An 18168-nucleotide genomic window follows, 5' to 3' on the forward strand; every position below is an offset into this window, starting at 1 on the left:
AGGAGCATTCACAACGACGAAGACAGGCTTGGCGGCGTGTGTTCGTCGGGTGATTGTCTATCATGTGTCATCCGCAATAGCTGCTTTGGATCTTTTGGCGATTGGGGCACCCATCACCTGAGAGTCGCCTCTTCGTCGTCATCAACATACCAGTCGTCCTCGGAAGACGGACTGCATGTTCCCCGTCGGCTGCATATGTGCTTCAAACAACGGCATCGCTTTCTCCATGGGCTTACAAAAGAATCGCATGACCGCCGGCCGAGTGTTGGATGCTGAGCTGCGGTGGTTTCTCTGCTGGACAAGACGGATCGTAGACGATCTCTGACAGAGCGGCAAGGTAGTATAGTATGGCTTCGACACTTAACGATCCTTCGAGTCGAATCTGGCAAAGTTGCGACGCGATGATTCTGCGAAGCATAGACAGACCTGTGCATCCCTCTTTGTATGATGCCGCGGCAAACATCTCCCTCTTCGCCCTACAAATAACGCCTCTCGCTGCACGCTTCCAGTGCACATAAGCCACTCTCCATGTCTTCCGAAGACCAAGGCCCAGCTGACTCGCCAGACGTCTACAAAATCCCCTCAGTCGAGCAGATCCGCTATCTGATCATGAAAAATCGCGGCGCGAGTACAGAACAATTGCTGGAACTCTTCAAACAGCATGGTCCATACCAGGATGAAATCTGGGCCGAACAAGAATACGCGCGGCGTGTCGATGGCACTGCTGGGTGGAACCCCGCAGCGAACACTTCGCGCGCAAACATCGTTTGGAGCAACGTGCTAAGGACTGGGAGCCGAGGTCTAAGGAGTATCGTGAGAAGATGGAGGCGGCCGAGAAGGAGGAGCAGTTGGCGGAGGGAAACCGTAAGCAGTCTGAGAATGGTGAACAGCATACGGCCGAGGGGCATGAGATGACGGAAGGTGCTAATGCGCATGATTATGGTGGCAATTGGGAGGCGTGGAAGTTGGCTGTTGCCCGCGAGCGCGAGAAGGGCTCGAGGGCTGACGATGACGGTGTCGGTCGATGAGTAGGTAGTCTCTTCCCTTTGTTTGACCAGGCTGCTTTGGAATTCTTCTGATCGTTTGCTGGCGTTGTCACACTTGTTGAGCCACATTGCTGACATTAATCCGAAGTGGTCCATAGCCTTCTTGTCAAGGCCCGTAGGAGGCTGTGGCCAAGTTCAATCGATATTTGAGTTGTCGCGCTCGATCTCCGAGCCAAACGGAGCGTGGATGCCCGGGCAGATCTTACAGTCCAAGCTGTTGGCGAAAGGTCCGATGTAGGCGTCCGTGACTATCCTTTGCCATCAATCTATTCCAGCGGTCTTCAGTCACCCAAACTCTCCCTCTGCCGACTAGGCCAAAGCCACTCCCTCAACTCCCTCAACCTACTCCCCGCCTCCCTCCCCACGATTCCCTCCTGCATCCTCTCCACCTGACCCCTCGGCGCGAATTTCGCCGTAGCTTTCACACACACCTTCCCATCCATCGTCTCCAACGTCGCAACCCACTCCGCTCCCTTGATCGGAAGTCGCACATTCTCATCGTCATAACTCGGCACCACCCTCACAGTGTAAAAGTGATTCGCGTGCGTCGGCTTGATGTAGTCGATACTCAGCTGTGCTGGCTCGGACGGTAGCTCTGTCGGATACAGCATCTTGGCGTGATCGCCGGTGCCGGGGAGGCGTTGTGGTTTGGCTGCGGAGCTGTATTGCGCTGAAGATGTGGGGTGGCAGAGGGTGTTGGCCAGTGCGACTTTCTCTTGCAATGCTGTTGCTAGAAGCCCACCATGTGTCACGCCAGGCCATCCACTCAGACTCCCGCCAAACCACACGATACCCACGAGTTTCTGCTCGCCTCTGTCCCAGAAGATCCGCTCTACACCGAGCCCTTTCGCGCCTTGCAGCCCCTTCACCAGTTCTGTCTTACTCCCCATCCCATCTGCGGGAGCAACGACTTCTACCCATCCCGCCTCTTTGCCCTGTAGAGCTTTCGTCACGCCTAGACACTTGCCTCGCAGGACTTTCACTTTGAACTCTTCTTCGATGCGCTTGTTAAGATCGTCCATCAGAACACCGTCCTCGTGCGTTCCAGCTTCGGGCATGGAGGGCGGAGAGATGAAGTGGACTAAGGTTGTGCCAGCGCCGAAGCCGAGAACGAGGGCGAAAGCGCTCCATATGTATGGTAGTCGTGATTTTCGGGGAGGTGGTGGAGATGTGCTGTAGGCGCGTGGGATGAGTGTAGCGCGGTAGAGGTGTTGGTAGCGGAGGGAGAGGGCTGGGCGTAGAGCGCGATGGGGGATTGACATTGTTGCTGTGCTACTTCGTGGAAAGTGGTTGTCTTGAGCAGGGAGGCGGGAGCGAGGGAGTTCTTCGAGCTCTGGGTGTGCCGTCTTGCGACTCGGCTGCACTTGCCGTTCTCACAAGCTCACCTCGGCGTTGACATGGCTTCTGTCAACATCACTCCATACATTCTTGTTACATCGACCATCTACTGTCAATCAAGACTCTTTCCCATGGGAACCATGAACCACTCGCCCCTTCTCCGCCTCTCGGCAGAGCTTCGCAACGTGATCTACGAACATACATTCACCTCTCAATACGCCGTAACACTGTGCTCGGGCAAAGTCCAACATCCCTTGACCAAAACATGTCGCCAGATCCGACACGAGACACTGCCGATGTACTACGCCGTGACAAAATTCAACGCGCACCTTGATGACGGACCCGCAACACCACTAGCAAAGTGGTTGAAAACACAGGCTCCGGAGTTGGTTCTGTGCATGAACGGGCTGGTCATCTGGGTAAGCCTCATCTATGCTGTTGGGCTGAATGTTGCTTATGTACTTTCAAGAGCTGGATCTCCGGGTTTGCGAGGATATTGTTAGATGATGACAATGTTGGTGCTTCCCGATCGAATTTGAACATCGCTACACCATTCTCCCACCCCGCATTCATTTCGTAGAACTTTGACGCTGACTATATCAAGGACATGCGCAATCTCAACTACACACTCCACGGAACCGAATCGACCTCTCTTCTCCTTGAGACACAACCCGCACAAGGCAAGCACTACACGCTCCGGCCAGTGGGCAGCTGGATCCTCGAAGGAGGCTTCCACCTGAAAGAAATCTGCATCGCTCTCCAAGAAATTGGCCTAAGCTTATCTCGTTTCTGCATCACCGACGAGACGGGAGACTCGAGATTCAGACTAACAAGCGAGTTCGCCATCGTTGCCCTGAACCCTGTCCCTGTTGACTTGGCAGCGACTGATGACCACATCGGTGTCAACGAGGCAGCTCGACAGATTGGACTGTCGGATTGTGCTAGAGGGGAGTTGATCCAGAGGGTTGCGAATGGACATAGGCGAGTGAGGCTGGTTGATGGCCGACGTGTTTTGATGTTTCAATTTGCAGGGGATCGAGGAATCTGGTTGCAAGATGTCAAGGAGATGCTCTGAACTGCAGCTTGGCAGGACCGAAAATCGATGCGGCGACGATTGAGAACGTCGATAGGCATGCATGATGGGGCTGTTTCAAGGTCCTAAATTTTGAGCACCAGACCCACCTTTCCATTGATATATGGAAATCTGCCAAGGTTTGGCACGATTGAGGACATGTAGTCGAAACATGTCGTTGTGAAAAAACCAAGCTAATTCACAGCAGAATGAGGCCAGCTCAGTCTTTGGCATGTCATATAAGCCCCCAGAGCTCCATCATTTTTCTCACCCAACGTCAAGTACGACCACGTCACAACAATTCGCGGCCAACGATACAAAGACGTACGAACCTCAATCGAATAACCGAATCTGCCTTCGAACTATTTAGCGATGAGCGACATGTCCACTATGGAAACCGATATGGGCCTTCCCACGATTCGTCGTCAGCAATCCCGACACATGCGCGATTCCGAACTGTCTTGCTACGAGCACCACATCCACATCCTAACCCAAACCCGCCATAACCCCCCCTTCACCACAACAAGAGCAGCCATCAACGCAAACCTGACCCACAGCGTCCTCGGCCCATGGAAATTCTCCACACAAAAATTCTGGCTCTCCTTAGGCAGCGCCTCGCCCAGAAAGAGTTCAACTTCAGAATGTGGAATATGCCTGGACGGGATCGGCACCAACTCCCTTCGCCTCAACTGCTCAAGCCGCCACACCTTCTGCTCCAGTTGCATTCTGCGCTGGATGTGTTCCACCGACCGAGCCACGTGCCCGATGTGTCGGGCCTTTCTCACCAAAGGGTTCAGGACGCAGTTGGTAGACACGGTGTTCCTACACGAGCTCACGCTCATAAAGAAGTGCTGGAGGGAGGGAGGCAAGGGGGTGGATGCGTGTGGTGTGGAGATAGCAACACGGGAGACGTTGGCGTGGTGCTTATGGCAGGATGTGTTGGAGATTGAGGAGGAGATAGATGAAGGCAGCGTTCCTGGCAAGTTTGATGGGGAGCCGAGGCGAGGGACGGGTGGGGAGCTGCAGTGGGTGGTGTACTTGATCGATACGAGCGGAGGGCTTGTAAGGGCAGCATGAGGTCGAAGACAGGGGTTGCAGTGCTCTTGGTGCTCATGACCACGAGCCAGATAGTCTACATTAGTACCTATATTACCAAATTGACCCATGGCTACTGTGACTCTGCCGATGCAGATCGCTTCCTGTTCCTGGAGTCATGATTGCTCTCCCTCCACACGCCTGGGAAATCATTCGCTTTGTCTTTGAAGCCCTTTGCCATGATATAGAATCCAGCGTCTTTATGAGTGGCGGCAGGATCGCGGGTGTCTGGTGGAAGCGGTAGCACTGCCCACTGGTGATTGCCCTGCCACAGAAAGCAAGCGCGGCGGCGATTGAAGCATGTCCTGCATGCATACTTCTTGGAGCCGCAGGCGGTCCACGATGTACTACTTCCACAGCCACTCATCCAAGTATGTCCGCAACACTTGATATCATTCGACTTGGGCTCTTGGGGCAGAGTTAGCCGACGACGTCGAGCCTCGTAGTATTCCAGAGAAGATTGGATGGACTCGGAGACATCCGACGACACATCTATCAGTCGGCCTAGCTCAAAATCGCCGTCCGAAGTGATGGACCTAACGGGCTTCCAGACCTGGCCAGGGAAGGTCTTGGAGGCGTAGGTAATCAGCTCGTCGTAGGCATCGTTGGCTGGCGTGTTGTCCTCCATCAAGGCCGCTGCAATGTCTGCTGGTGGCGATGATAGCCTGCTCAAGACGTCGTCTGATAACTCTTTCGTTATCTCGAAATTACCAGCCGCGGTCGTGGGTGCTTGAACAATGATCTCGCTAAGAGTGGGAGAACGTTCGATTGAACGGATTGCATCAACTCGAGAGGTGTCGCTGATCGGGATGCTAGCGTCAGACGACCCATCATCAGAAGACATGGTGATGACTTCTGCCTTTGAGCTGGCGACCATCCCCACATTGGAGCCACACAGGGGAGTTTGCTCGAGTGCGGATGAAAACAGCTCTGGAGCAGCGAGTGCATCGCGTCTCGGTTGCGTCGCCGGTGGATCAGCATCTGTGCTCCAAGCAGCCATGTTATATGGTTGTTTGTTGCCATTCTGAAGCTCGTCCATGGCCCGATCACCAACGTTACTGTCAAATCTGGTAGCCCAAGTGGCTGACTTCGGACGGCTCTCATTGAGTTTCTTGGCCTCAGCAAGCTTCTTAAGCATCTTCTCATGCTCCGGGTCCCTTGACACCTCCTTGCGCACATCCGGTCCCAGACGGGCTGTATGTGTCTCCAGGGTGAGCTTGCGTTTCTCATAAGGTCGATCATCACTGAATCGGCGCCCAAGACCGACGTCGTCGAGTGGGTCGACTGTGGGCTCTCTGTGGATCCTGAGATAGGATTAGCGTTGCGTGCAGAAGGTCGGCGGTCTGCACTCACTTGTTAACATCGTTCGCCTGAAGTTCAGCCTCTTCGTCTTCCTCCTCTTCTTGAGCATCACGATCGAGGTAGCCTTGCAAGGCATTTGCCAGACCCCGAATGCGCTCGTTCTTGTTAGCGAGCTCCTCCTTCAGCTTCAGGATCTCCACGTCCTTGGCGCGAAGTTGTTCATAATGATCTTTGGAGAGACTATGCATCGTTGCCGCGAGCTGAGCTTTCTCATCCACGTAGAGCTTCGCAGCTTCGTCCTTCTCTTTCAGTAGTTCGTGCTTCTCATCGAACATGCGGGACACAATCTGGTTCTTCTCGTTGAAGAGGGCATCCTTATCGTGAAGGAGACCATTGATGAAACTTGTAGAAGACATGTTGGCGGTGGAAGATGTGTTCATGGGGTATGGTGGTGGGACGCTGCCGGCATGCTCCGACGGCGGAGGCGAGAGTGGATGTGCGGGAGCATCGGGTGCGCTCAGCGGCTGGTGGTCGAGATTGGCAGAGAACATGTTGCTCCGGTCCATGTTACATAGTGGTTGGTGAGATGACGAGGATCAAGATCGCATCGATAATAGTGTTCGAAGAGGACTGAATGAGCCGGACTTGTGGTGTTGTCGAGGAGTTGAGCTGGACCTTGGAGGGTGTCTTATAGTGAAAGTTTCAGGTCCAAGCGCAGCCGTCCAGCCTGCTTGTGATGGAAGTGTGAAGCAGTGAAGCCGTGTCCAGTGCCAGAGGCGCTGGGTGGTGATCCTCGTAGCGCAATTGGAACATGTAAACCAGCTTGTTCACAGGCTCAACCAATGTTTTTCCAACCTGGCCCGGACGTAGAGCTCCGTCCATATCTTCCGCACATTTTTGTCTCGTCTGGTCTCGTCTGGTCTCGTCTGGTATCATCTCATATCATCTCTTCGTGGTCGCGCGGACCTCTCACTTCTCCTCCCTTCCATCCTGCCCTTGCCCACCATCAGCACCACTAACCGTCTCCTCCCCCAAAACCGTACTAGCAGCCATAAACATACCACCCGCATACCCTCCCAGACCCCTCATGCCCTCCGCCTGCACAGCCGTCATACGGAGCAAATTCTCCAGATCCGACATATTCGCCGTCAACTGCGCGAGCTGTGCATGAAGGTGACTGAGCTGACGGGACTTGCTGGCGGTCGCGGCGTTGGCGGTGGAGGGACGGGATACGTGTCCGTGGCCTGGCGTACGAGGGTGATTGGGGGCGGACATTGTTGTTGATGTGCTGGGTGGTGTTGAGGTTTGGGAGTTGGGAAGACGCGTTTGTTGATGTTTTGGGGAGAGCGGGACAGGAAAGATTGAGATTGGGAAGGTTTTGCCGAAGGCGAGGGAACTACACTTCATCATCCAGCAGAGCAAAGCAATCACTTGCTTGCACCCTCCCTAACCTAACAATCATGGCCTCCGCAAAGCCCCGCGTATACATCCTCACAGGCGCCGTCGCAGCCATAACAGCTACAGGAGCATGGTATGGCGCCGGCCTGAAGACGAGGCATGAGTTCAAGCAGGTATTTCCTTCCTCCTCCCTACCCAATTCCCTTTGATATCAATTCTGATGTTACATCCAGGAACGCCAAACCATAACCCAAGCCACAACATCAGACAGAATCGCCAGTCTAGAAATGTCAAAAGCAAAGCTGTTGAAGCAAAGAACAGAAATGCAGAACAAAATCGATCAATTGACTGGAAAAGCCACGACGCCACCAGTTGAGAAAATTGGGCCTGGACGATGAACAGCCATCCATAGATGCGACACAGAGCTCTCGTTGCATGGACAGATCATCAGGGATCTGCCTTAATGCCCATCTTGGAAGCCGAAAATGAAAAGCCACAGCACAGCCGGCCCTCGCCAACCTGAAGAACCGCACGACGAGAGGATTCTGCAAAGTAAAGCAGCCTATCACTCTCGCTCGAGCGCACATCATCCGCGTGGTACCGAGAGTCCCCACATCGTACCTTGCCCGGTAGCTACAAGTCGGGGACTCCCCAAGACATGACAATACCAGCTAAGTACTCCACTGGCTGGAAAGTCATACTGTCGCAAAACAACCGACGAGGACGAAGCAGGGCATCTCACACCGACCGGCAGCGCTTAAGCAGCGAGGACAGCGTCCAGCGCCACAGCAAATAGTTGTGAAGCGGAGAGTGTGGCAATCTCAGACAACGAAAGTAGATGAGAGCTTTTTGATACGGAGTAGTGCCACTCCATTGCTTGCCTGCGAGCTGTCAGGTGGGGATCCGCCGTGAGACGGCAATGCGCATGCCACACTCTCGGGAACACGAGCCAGGTCGTTCCAGACAAAGAATCGCGTCTCACGATGACCGGCAGCGCTGGAGCAGTGAGGATCCAATCCAGCGCCGCGGCGCATCATTGTGAAATGGAGAGCGGACACTTTCAGACAACAAAAATCCGATCAGAGCATGTATGATACACCAAAAACTACCTCGCCGTCATGACCTGAGTCCATCGATCTGTCATATTGAAAGCCCAGCTGTTGATTTTGAGGTCAGAAAAGAAGGGAAGAGCACGCTGGACTGTGGTATACGCTTGCAAACTTCACTCCATTTCAACCCGTTCCCATTTCAGTCGCACCGACCAATCCATGCCGTGGCAATTCTCGAACGCCGCGAGAGCGCCTCGAGCACCCATCTCCCATATCATAGCACTTCCAAGACTTGTCTTTCGTATACACTCCCTCGTTGCTTGGTGTCTGCCCTCCCTGCAGAGAGTCATGTCCATCGCGTCTTCATTATCCCCGCGATTGCATGTGTTGCTGCGGTGCCATGGGGTACGCGCCCTGCTGTGCGGCCTGTTGCTGCTGGAGATACGCCTGATATTGCAATGCCTGCTGCTGATCCGCCGTCATGTATGGTTGCTGGGGCTGCTGGTTGCGTGGCATGCCCTGCGGTGGCATGCCTTGAGGTGCCATGGGTGGAGGCGCGGTGTGCTGTTCTTCGGGTGATTCGACGGCTGAGCCGTCGCCGTCGACGCCATTGCTATCGGCTGGCTCTGGTGCGTTGAGGCATGCCTACGCGACGCGTTAGCATGGAAAGAGAAGGTGCAATGGGGATCAGTATCACTCACTTGAATCAGGTTCTTGCCCTCTGGCTTGGTGACAAGTGGCTGAAGCTTCGGTGTGGTGAAAGTGTAGACCAGGCCTGTCTCGGATACTACGAGCAGTAACACCTGGGTGCCAGTAAGGACCGACAGTTCGTACGCCTAGAACCGCTTGTTAGCATCGAGACGCGTGTTCTTGACGCGCCATTCGCACCTTCTTCATGATACCCGCCTTCCGCTTCGAGAAGGTGATGTGTCGACGCGACTTGTCCTGAATGAACTTGATCTCGATCTTACGGCGCTCACGGCCAGGCTTGTCGTCGTCGTCATCATCGTCGTCGGCGGCATTGGAGGTACGTTGGCGCTTGACGCCGCGCGACTCGTTGCCGTTCTCGAGCTCCTGCTCCTCGTGGTCGCCGGTGGGGTCCTGGTTGACGAGTTCTGCCGACATGGTTGAAGAAGTGATCTCGAACTGTTTGTCACTCAAGGGCTATGCTGCTTTGGGCGATGGGTGTGGAGATGGATTGCCTGTTGGAGCTGACCAGATGAAGTAGAAGCTAAACTGCTTCGGCAGAGGCAGGGAACGTGTGCAGAATTGACGGTCGCGGCCTAGGCGGGGAAGGTGCGGCCAAGCTTTTTGCCTCCGAGCTGGTGTGGAAAGAGAAAGAACACCTCGCACCGCAGCAACAATTCACTCCGGTCGGCAGGTGCGATGCTGAGCTGCGTGTGAAACACTGCTGGATGCGGCAGTCGCGATTGAGTCGAATGCGGATGGGCCGCCGAGGTTTGGGTTATGGAGTTTGGTGAGAGGCTGGGCAGGAATGCGGCAGGGCAACGGCTGTGCTGCAGCGAGCGAGAAACAGCGACCGTTCCTGAGACTGCACGCGCCCGGGCTGACTGCTTCGACGCAACTGCTGCAGGCTGTGGTTCGGCAGAGCAGGCGCGCCCAACCAGCAAGCTGCGAGCTGTGGAGGGTGCAAGGCTTCTTTCCTGTTGGTTTCGCGAATTGCTACTTTGGTCGTCGGGTCAGAGTTTCTGGAAGCTAACGCGCTGCGGTAAAAGAGTCGTCAGCGAATGCTTGAAGCCGCTCAGAGAGGTTTAGAAAGGTCTGCAACAGGAAAGGACACAACAGAACCGGCAGGGGCGACTACTTGAGGGAAAACACCACCGAGCGACCACTTCTCCACTCAGCTGAGATGCCGGCTGCCGGGAACACTTGAGCTGACATTACCGGGCGGACCTCATTCAGCTATGTGGCGGCACTCCTTCCACACCGAACACCAGGGCGAAGCTACGGTGAGGCAATCGCATGCAACAAGCTCTGCGGTTCGTCTTGAGATCAGATACGTAGCGGAAGATATAACCGGAGCATTCATACCATCTTGATCGATCTTCGAGGCAGCCAGAGCTTCAGATCATCACGAATTCCGGGTCTGTGTCTGTGGGTGAAGTTTGCAGCATTAAGTCGCCAATTATGTACTGCTCTGCTGCCATATAGCATCTGCTACCTACTTGCATGGCCGCATTGGCTCCGCTTGACTAAGGCATTAGCTGGGATGATGATGCTGTACAACAGTGCTCGAGAACTTCTGCTCGGGTCGAACCATATGCATCGGAACGCGCTTCAACAGAGGCACAAGAAGCGTCTCGAGATGATGAGATGGAGTGTTTGTTCAATCGAGCGATATCACTAACTGTTTGTGCAACATGGCACGACGATGGCGCCGCTTCAGCTAAAGACGATCGTCACTTTCACGAAACTCCGCTTGGCACGTGGGCTCAGCTCGACGATCCATGCCTCTTACTTCGAATTGGTTGGACGATTCATCTCATCTTCAGCTTCATCATTCTCATGCAACACTGTTATCGTGCATTTGTGGCGATGGCATTTACATGAGATGATGGACGCGCATCGTCGTCCGGAGACATGCAGGTCAGATCTTGTGTTACCAAAAGAACTTCCGGTCAATCACAGTTCGTGCCGGCGTCGGTACAGCTGTGCACGTCCAGACGATAGCAAGTGCTTCATTCGGGCTCAACGATACCAGCTACTCTTATGAATACTCGGAAGCATCTCATCAATCTGCACATGCGCACGCACACTCACATGCGGATGAGCTGGATAACCATATCCATGAGCTGACTACCGGCGGATTCCGACCTCTCGCTGTCGGCTTCAGCGGCGGAGAAGACAAGGTCCAGCAGCCGAAGGGAGCTCAAGCTGAGACAAAACAGCCATGCTGACACGGTAAGACGAAATGTTTCCTCTCTCTTGCAAACCAACAGAAACCATCACAGCCTGTTCGTGGCCATCGAAATGACCACAATATCATCGTACTTGACGTCCTTCGCGCTTCAAGCGTTTGCTTGCGCCTTCATCGCGTTGATCTTCGAAGCATGCCTCATATGCTTCCTGAGCTCAGCGGATGACAACAACGACATCGAATGCGGACCGCGAAGAACATACACGGAGAAACACACACTGGACGATGAAAATGCCGAGGACGAACTTCGAGAAAAGCTCATCCAATATCAATACTCCCTCGAACCCAACACCCTCCTCGAATGCAGCGACGCAGTCTGCTACTGACCCTCCACCTTCGGAACAACCCTCCCCTCAGCCTCAGCACCCGGCTTAACATCTTCCCAAATCGGCCACGGAATCTGGAACGCATTCGTCACCCGTCCATACGAAATCCCCTGAAGCCTCCCAATCGGCTTCGACTTAGCTGGATCAATGAACTTCCTCTCATCATCCACTACATCTTCTCTCACCCAGAACTTCGTCCCCTCAAGGATCGTAATGACATTCGACGTCTTCCCGGGCTTGGATTGACTTGCAACCTCATGCGTCCCGACCAATTTACACTCTGCCGCAAACACAGCCTCCTGGATCCGACTCGCTTTGACATCCGTACAAGGAGCCGGCGTCAAGCCCGTCAACGCCCATTCATAGATGCCGTAGGGCGTATCCATCGCGCACGCATTCGCGGCTTCGAGGATATCCTCCGTCAAAACATTAATCACACACTCCCCAGTGTCCCGCAAATTTGCCAGACTATCCTTCGCCGCCGAAGACCCAATCGCATGTCCCACCACAAACGTCGGCGGATCATGGCTCATAGCCTGAAAGAACGAGTACGGCGCTAGATTCGTGCTCTGGCCATCCTTTGAAATGGTACTCACAACTGCCGTCGGACGGGGGATTACTGCAGAGGTGATGAGACGATAGTTGAAAGCTGGGTCGCGACCTGGTTCGTGAGGATCGATGGAAATCTGGGTAGTCTTGGAAGGATCGTTTTTGTTGGCGGCGCCTTCGCCGATTTTCCAGTTGGGGTTCTTGATTTTAATCCAGATGAATTCGGTGGAGGGCCAGTCTGGACAGCTGTTTTCTGTGGCTTTGAAGTCGCGGGGGTTGCGTTTGGATTTGTCGACTTGGCCTGTGCCGTTTGTTGTTGGCGTGGGCTGGGACATGGTGGTGGATATGTGGGCTATTCTGTTGATAGCTTTGGAGTCGTTCACCATGAGCTTTTTGTAGAGCCAATGGCGGTGGTCCTCAGTACATTTATCCGGATGGCGCAAAGTAGTAATGTTGAAGGTTACTGAGCGATGTCACACAATGTGAACCCGAGTCTTACGTGCTATGCGTGTAAGATATGGAGCTTGGTAATGGCGTTTGATGCGGGAACGTGGACGGCACTTGCAGGCCGAGGTGTCTCCACCATGACGGCTAATGCGGGTGTGCGATCAGGACTGCAGTCTTTCTTGACTACCCGGACATGTAGGTTCACCTTCAATACCTCTCTTCATTATGGTCATGCCTCTATAGCGTTCTTCACGACATGGCAAGCACCTACACAAGCTACAGAATTGGTTGACACTAGACTCCGAAAGCCCCACCGTTGGTTTCGAACACTTCGAAAACAATACTCTTCTAAGATTGGTAAAGATCTGACTAGCACGATAGCCCAGCAGTCCCGTACTCAATATAGGGAGCCATCATACCGATCAAGTGCAAGTCATCTTGAGTGGGCGAAGCAGGCACCTGAAGCTGCTCACCTTCCCGCATCGATATAGAGATTGGCCCATCCCGACTTGTCAACCGCGAAGCATACCTCACGATGGTCCAGCTGAACTCGTCTCCAATTCATGATCAAGCTGGAGCTTGCTCAACTGCTTCTGGATTCTCAGGTCCTACAGCTCGAGTTCCACTAGGCGTCTTTTGGCCTCGACCTTGGTCCGCTGAGCCATTGGCCCAGCTGAACTGGCGGTGCTCGATTCTAGTCTCTTTCTCTTGCCTTTGGCCCCGACACGCGAGGGAGCATCCCATTGCTCGTCTCTATAGAGCATTTTGATATCTTCACCTAGATCCTCGATAATCTCTTCAAGCTTTTGCACCTTCGTCAGTGCTTCCCTCTTTACAAAACCTGGAATTATTAGCGGCGAAAGTAGTCGCCAGCTCTTGGTGTTGTGCTTGCCGCTTGATCGTGTGATAGAGATATGCCTCGCCACAAGTCTTTCGCCCCTGACGCGAGATTTGGGCACTGATGGGCATGCCAGAACGAGACGGTAAGGCTGCCGTAGTCACCTTGCTTACAATTGGGCGCCTGTACTAGGTGAATTATTTCAGCGCCAAACGATGGCTTGCCGCAAGGACCGCCGACTGCCTTTTCAAGCGAAACATCATTGTTGTAGCAGACATTAATATAAAGACCATGAGGCCAAACGTCATCGAAGTCTGGCCGACAATTGTATGCCACGCAGATATTGTCGTCCTCCTCATCAACCTCTATGTAGCTCCATTGCAATTTGTGCCTGGGGGGGGGCGCGCTGATCTCTTGGATGCTTTTGGCCGCGAGGGAGCTGTTAGCGGCATCTTCTGGATCACGAGACCCTATCTCTGGGTCTATACGTGTGATGTTGCTGACAGCGTGCTTTGCATTCATCGTCGCAGTATTGTCGTAGTGTGGTTGTGTAAGGAGAGACGCGACGTGACTGATGCATGATGCGAAGCTGTCAGCATAGTAAGATCCTGAAGCGTTCAAGCAACCTTGAAGGGATCATTCCCTCGAGGATGATGAAGCCTGAAACCTTGCCATGAAACAGAGTGTGATTGTTGCATCGACATCCTTAGTGAGATATACTGTAACTTCACCACATCTCCTAGTATTTCCGCCCCATATGTGCCGCGTTTATGAGGAGACAAGTCATCAAGGCAATAGTATGTCTCGTCGCAGTGCTCGCACGCTTCTGCCGCTCTAGCTATGGCGTTTGCTCATCATAGTCTGTCTTCTGTTAGCTTGTGCTACGAATGCTCGAGCCATATACCTACCAGCGGAACGAAGATGAAGCAGCGTCCGCATCTGCCCCAATCCTTGTGGCTCAATGTATATGAAGCCTAGATCTCCCTTCGACTGCAACGACTGCACATGGCGAGGAAGCGACCTCGCACTAACAGCCTCCGCCGGATCGGCCACTTTCCCCTGCCAAACAAGGTCGTGATTGTAGTCTGCCGTCAATGTCATAGACCCGATATGCCCGGCTTCCATGTAAATCTCGATGACTAGTTCCGTCACGCCGGCTTGTGCTGCAGGAGGAAAGGTGGCGTAGACATTCAGCTTCTCTCCTACTGCTGTATAGATGCAGTACTCTGACAGTGAGGTCGTTCCATTCGTCGAAGGCAGAGAATGGATAGTCTTCCAGGTGTTCAGACTGGAGTGATACTGACCACTTCTACTCTGCGAAGGACTATGTGAGATGTAAAGGTCGATCAAATCGGTGAGGCCAGGCGAAGTTGGAGGCATGCCGTCAGGCGATGCACAAACGTTGTTGATGTGTTGTGAAGTTGAAAGAAGAACGAGGAGATTGGGGAACAACACGCCTTATATGTGGAGAGTGATGCTGCCAAGACCATGACCTGGACGTAGCACTCTATCGGAACGTCATGTGCTTGTTGGAGTGTTTTGGTCATTAAGCGTAGCGACCGAGCGCTAGCCACACCGGAGTACGAGCTTGCGAGTACGTAGGTGAGGCGTCAGCGAGGGAGTGAAGCTCTATACCAGCCCTCAACTAGCCTTGGCGCCCGCTCTGATTGGTCAACTTTCAAGTTTTAGGGTCACGTGACCTACCGCACTGTGCCTTGTGATAACCTTGGCGAGTGTGAATCTGAGATACAGAAAAGCTACCTAAGAAGACTCTAAACATAAAGCTAAGCGCTAAGCCGGCGGTATATTCGGATAAGAACGTTATATCCTCCCCTACTAGACCCTAACATACCTATATTAGCCTAAGGCGGCTAGCCTAATCGCCTATATACTTAAATCAATAATAAAAGAGATTCTAAAGCTTTAGCTTCCTTCGTCGTAGCTTCCTAGCCTATAATCATTTAGCTTACTTTACTCCGTATATATAACTACCTTACGCGGCTTAACTCTACTACCTAAGCTTACTACGAGCTTACTAACCCCGTTAGATAACCCCGCCGCGAGCTTCTTACGCGTATTCGCGCCTTCCTATATCGTTAGAAGCTCGTAGTATTAGGTAGCTCGTGTAGAACGTAGTATTAAGAATATATAGGCCGTAGGTTAAGTATATAGGTATAGGTATATTATATAACTAGATTACGTAACTAGGGTTTACTAGCCTATAGGCTAGTAAATATCCGGATACCTAGTATCTCCCTATACTAATACTAGCGATACTATATATAGATATACGCTATCCTATTAGGTCCTTCTTTATCTTTCGTATAATCCGCCGTCTTCTACTACTACGTAACTTGTACCTATTTAATAGGTTATAAGCCCGAGTTAGTAACTCGGTATTTCACCCTCAATAAAGTCGTATTAGAGTTATTCCTCTTTAGAACAAAAGGAAGGTAGACTAGAGGCCGTACCCGCCTTATATAGGAAGCTATAGCTATACTATAGGTATATATAAGACGTAAAAGAGCCTAGTAAGGCACTATTAGACTCCGAGTTAGGGAGCCTATACTAATACCTTAGATAAGTAGGCGAGCTTACTAAGAAGAGTCGCTCTCTGGACATCGCGTTCGTATCGACTAACTATTTATTCTAAGAGAGCCGTAGTGTCTTAGAAACCCCCTCTACTAAGAGAGTTACGCTATAGTATCTTAGTACTAATACGATCCTTACCGACCGACTTTCCTTTCTTCCCCGGCGGATAGCTATCCTCTCCGCTATTAACCTCGCGTTTAGTTTATTCTATTTTGATCCGATCGCGTACGACCGAATATATCCTTTTACCTAAGGGTAGCTAACCTGTCCCTTAACTTAAAAAAATAGAGAACGAGACTAGGTTCTTAAGAAAGAGAGCAGTACCTGTTCTAAGAAGAGAGAACTACGAAATATAGTTCAAGCTAATAAGAATATACCTAGTATTTAAGTAGGTTAACTAGGTCCTCGAAGATATTATTACGGACATTCCCGCTATAATCCTATCTATAGCGACACCCTCTATATTATCGGAGTCATCCCTTCCCTTAGATCGAGTAATAAGGAAGGTATTGTCACGGCCCTAGGCCTAGCGAATGTCTAGCTAGTACGTGGGTCACGTGACCGCGCGTACTAGCGTAGCACCTCGGCTTATATATAGCCTCGGCGCACCTTGCGCTCCTCTTTCCTACGTACCTAGCTACTTTATATTAACACGACTATAAACCGTTATAGGTATCGTATAGACGGTATAATATAATGGCCCTATATAAGATGTATATCTATCTGTCGATAGATAATTAAGAGATGATATACGAGATCCGGTATACGAAGGAGTTATAGGAATAGGCTAAAGCTAAATATAAGAGAAGACTTCTCGCTACTAGAAGAAGTTTGCTTTAGTAATATACTAATCTCGTAATAATAGAGGACTAGTTAATAGATAACGCCTAGTAGGAGCTTAGCTTAATTATAAGGAGGGCTATTTCAATCTCGTCTTAGTTCTAAGATATTAAGACTAAGGACAGAAAGATCTAGTAACTCTTAGTAGCTCTACTAGACTCATTTGGCTTAATTCGCGATACAATTGATACCTAGGTGAATCTCTTACTATAAGACATTCTTATAATTCTTAGGGAGAAGTAAGAATCAATAATTTATTAAGAGATAGCTATGTTCGCTAAGAAGGATTTCTAGGGTAAGCTTACGTACTATCTCTATAATAGTGACTATTTTATAAGCAAGTGCCTACACCTTTCTATAGCTTAGTAGGCTATTAGGAACAAGGATAAACTAGCTAGGGTTACCTACTCTACTAAGAGACAACCGTTACTACCTCGTAGGAGGTAATTATTACTAAACCTTTATAATGTCCTTAAGGTAATAACGGACCTTATAAAGTAGATAAAGGAGAGCCGTAAGCTGAAGGCCTCCTCTAGTAAGATGCCTATAAGGGCCCGTACGACCTAGGAAGACGTATCAGACTGTAAGATACTATTAGAAGATAATAATGTTAATAAGGTTACCTATTCTACTATAGAAGCTAAAGGTAAGTACCCCTCATCCGAGTAGTTGCTTAACTCTTATACTTCATTATATATAACTGACTAAGATTTACTATTTAGGACACTAAAGCCTCTTTAAAAGAGGAAGTAGATTAAGGTTAGGGGTGGCTATCTATAAGCTATATATATAGGAAGTGAAGTAATAGGTAGTCCTTCTAGAAAGCAAATTGTCTTAGAAAATGTCTTGTTTGTTCCTAGCCTTAGAGTTAGTCTTGTTTCGTAGAATTAGTTTAGCTAAAAGTTTGCTATTTAACTACCTAGTTTCACCCTAAAATCCTTGTCTAGTAAGCCCGTTGTCTAGACTAAACTTCGAGGAGGAGTACCGTTTATCTACTCGATCTCGGAAATTCTTAAGCTATAGTATACTAGTATACTCTCTTAAGAACGTAACGGTACCGCTATAGCTAATACTAAGTCCGAAGATTAGTAGGAGCTATAGTATAGAAGATGTATACACCTTAGTAAGGGACTACTAAGAAACCTTTATAGAGTCACTAATAAGAAAGATCCTATCCCTATTCCTTCTAAACACCTAAGTTATAAGGTATGCTCCCTTGCTAATATAAGGAAGTTTAAGGGACCTACTATAGAGAGAAAAGAAGAAAGGCTAGCCCTTATCTCTATTAACATCTATAGGCCTTTTTAGGGCGTAGTCTCTAGGCTAGGATATAAATAT

At 51.1% G+C, this 18168-nt stretch overlaps 10 protein-coding genes across 10 annotated transcripts; 3 read left to right on the forward strand and 7 right to left on the reverse strand.

Annotated features, from left to right (window-relative positions):
- Positions 1 to 528: 528 nt before the first annotated feature.
- CLAFUR5_02154 (uncharacterized protein) lies at positions 529 to 1028 on the forward strand (the record flags this gene model as incomplete). Its single annotated transcript, XM_047901302.1, has 2 exons — positions 529 to 765; positions 795 to 1028. 2 exons carry the CDS (start codon positions 529 to 531, stop codon positions 1026 to 1028), a joined length of 471 nt encoding a protein of 156 aa, XP_047757417.1.
- A 299-nt stretch (positions 1029 to 1327) lies between these two features.
- Positions 1328 to 2308, reverse strand: CLAFUR5_02155 (uncharacterized protein; the record flags this gene model as incomplete). Its single annotated transcript, XM_047901303.1, has 1 exon — positions 1328 to 2308. The coding sequence occupies one exon, from the start codon at positions 2306 to 2308 to the stop codon at positions 1328 to 1330; it is 981 nt and encodes a 326-aa protein (XP_047757418.1).
- Positions 2309 to 2515: 207 nt separating this feature from the next.
- On the forward strand, positions 2516 to 3459 carry CLAFUR5_02156 (uncharacterized protein; the record flags this gene model as incomplete). Its single annotated transcript, XM_047901304.1, has 3 exons — positions 2516 to 2803; positions 2854 to 2898; positions 2992 to 3459. 3 exons carry the CDS (start codon positions 2516 to 2518, stop codon positions 3457 to 3459), a joined length of 801 nt encoding a protein of 266 aa, XP_047757415.1.
- A 1165-nt stretch (positions 3460 to 4624) lies between these two features.
- On the reverse strand, positions 4625 to 6419 carry CLAFUR5_02157 (uncharacterized protein; the record flags this gene model as incomplete). The annotated part of the gene is made up of 2 exons (XM_047901305.1): positions 4625 to 5855; positions 5905 to 6419. 2 exons carry the CDS (start codon positions 6417 to 6419, stop codon positions 4625 to 4627), a joined length of 1746 nt encoding a protein of 581 aa, XP_047757416.1.
- A 403-nt stretch (positions 6420 to 6822) lies between these two features.
- Positions 6823 to 7128, reverse strand: CLAFUR5_02158 (uncharacterized protein; the record flags this gene model as incomplete). The annotated part of the gene is made up of 1 exon (XM_047901306.1): positions 6823 to 7128. One exon carries the CDS (start codon positions 7126 to 7128, stop codon positions 6823 to 6825), a length of 306 nt encoding a protein of 101 aa, XP_047757423.1.
- Positions 7129 to 7313: 185 nt separating this feature from the next.
- Positions 7314 to 7649, forward strand: CLAFUR5_02159 (uncharacterized protein; the record flags this gene model as incomplete). Its single annotated transcript, XM_047901307.1, has 2 exons — positions 7314 to 7424; positions 7485 to 7649. 2 exons carry the CDS (start codon positions 7314 to 7316, stop codon positions 7647 to 7649), a joined length of 276 nt encoding a protein of 91 aa, XP_047757424.1.
- Positions 7650 to 8666: 1017 nt separating this feature from the next.
- Positions 8667 to 9425, reverse strand: CLAFUR5_02160 (Transcription factor of morphogenesis MCM1; the record flags this gene model as incomplete). The annotated part of the gene is made up of 3 exons (XM_047901308.1): positions 8667 to 8945; positions 9002 to 9136; positions 9189 to 9425. The coding sequence occupies 3 exons, from the start codon at positions 9423 to 9425 to the stop codon at positions 8667 to 8669; spliced, it is 651 nt and encodes a 216-aa protein (XP_047756285.1).
- A 2132-nt stretch (positions 9426 to 11557) lies between these two features.
- On the reverse strand, positions 11558 to 12448 carry CLAFUR5_02161 (uncharacterized protein; the record flags this gene model as incomplete). Its single annotated transcript, XM_047901309.1, has 1 exon — positions 11558 to 12448. The coding sequence occupies one exon, from the start codon at positions 12446 to 12448 to the stop codon at positions 11558 to 11560; it is 891 nt and encodes a 296-aa protein (XP_047756284.1).
- Positions 12449 to 13168: 720 nt separating this feature from the next.
- CLAFUR5_02162 (uncharacterized protein) lies at positions 13169 to 13920 on the reverse strand (the record flags this gene model as incomplete). Its single annotated transcript, XM_047901310.1, has 2 exons — positions 13169 to 13401; positions 13572 to 13920. The coding sequence occupies 2 exons, from the start codon at positions 13918 to 13920 to the stop codon at positions 13169 to 13171; spliced, it is 582 nt and encodes a 193-aa protein (XP_047756283.1).
- Positions 13921 to 14236: 316 nt separating this feature from the next.
- On the reverse strand, positions 14237 to 14778 carry CLAFUR5_02163 (uncharacterized protein; the record flags this gene model as incomplete). The annotated part of the gene is made up of 2 exons (XM_047901311.1): positions 14237 to 14259; positions 14307 to 14778. The coding sequence occupies 2 exons, from the start codon at positions 14776 to 14778 to the stop codon at positions 14237 to 14239; spliced, it is 495 nt and encodes a 164-aa protein (XP_047756282.1).
- Positions 14779 to 18168: the final 3390 nt, after the last annotated feature.

Source organism: Fulvia fulva, chromosome 1 (genome assembly GCF_020509005.1).
Source record: "Fulvia fulva chromosome 1, complete sequence".
In the NCBI taxonomy this organism is placed as follows: Eukaryota; Fungi; Ascomycota; class Dothideomycetes; order Mycosphaerellales; family Mycosphaerellaceae; genus Fulvia; species Fulvia fulva.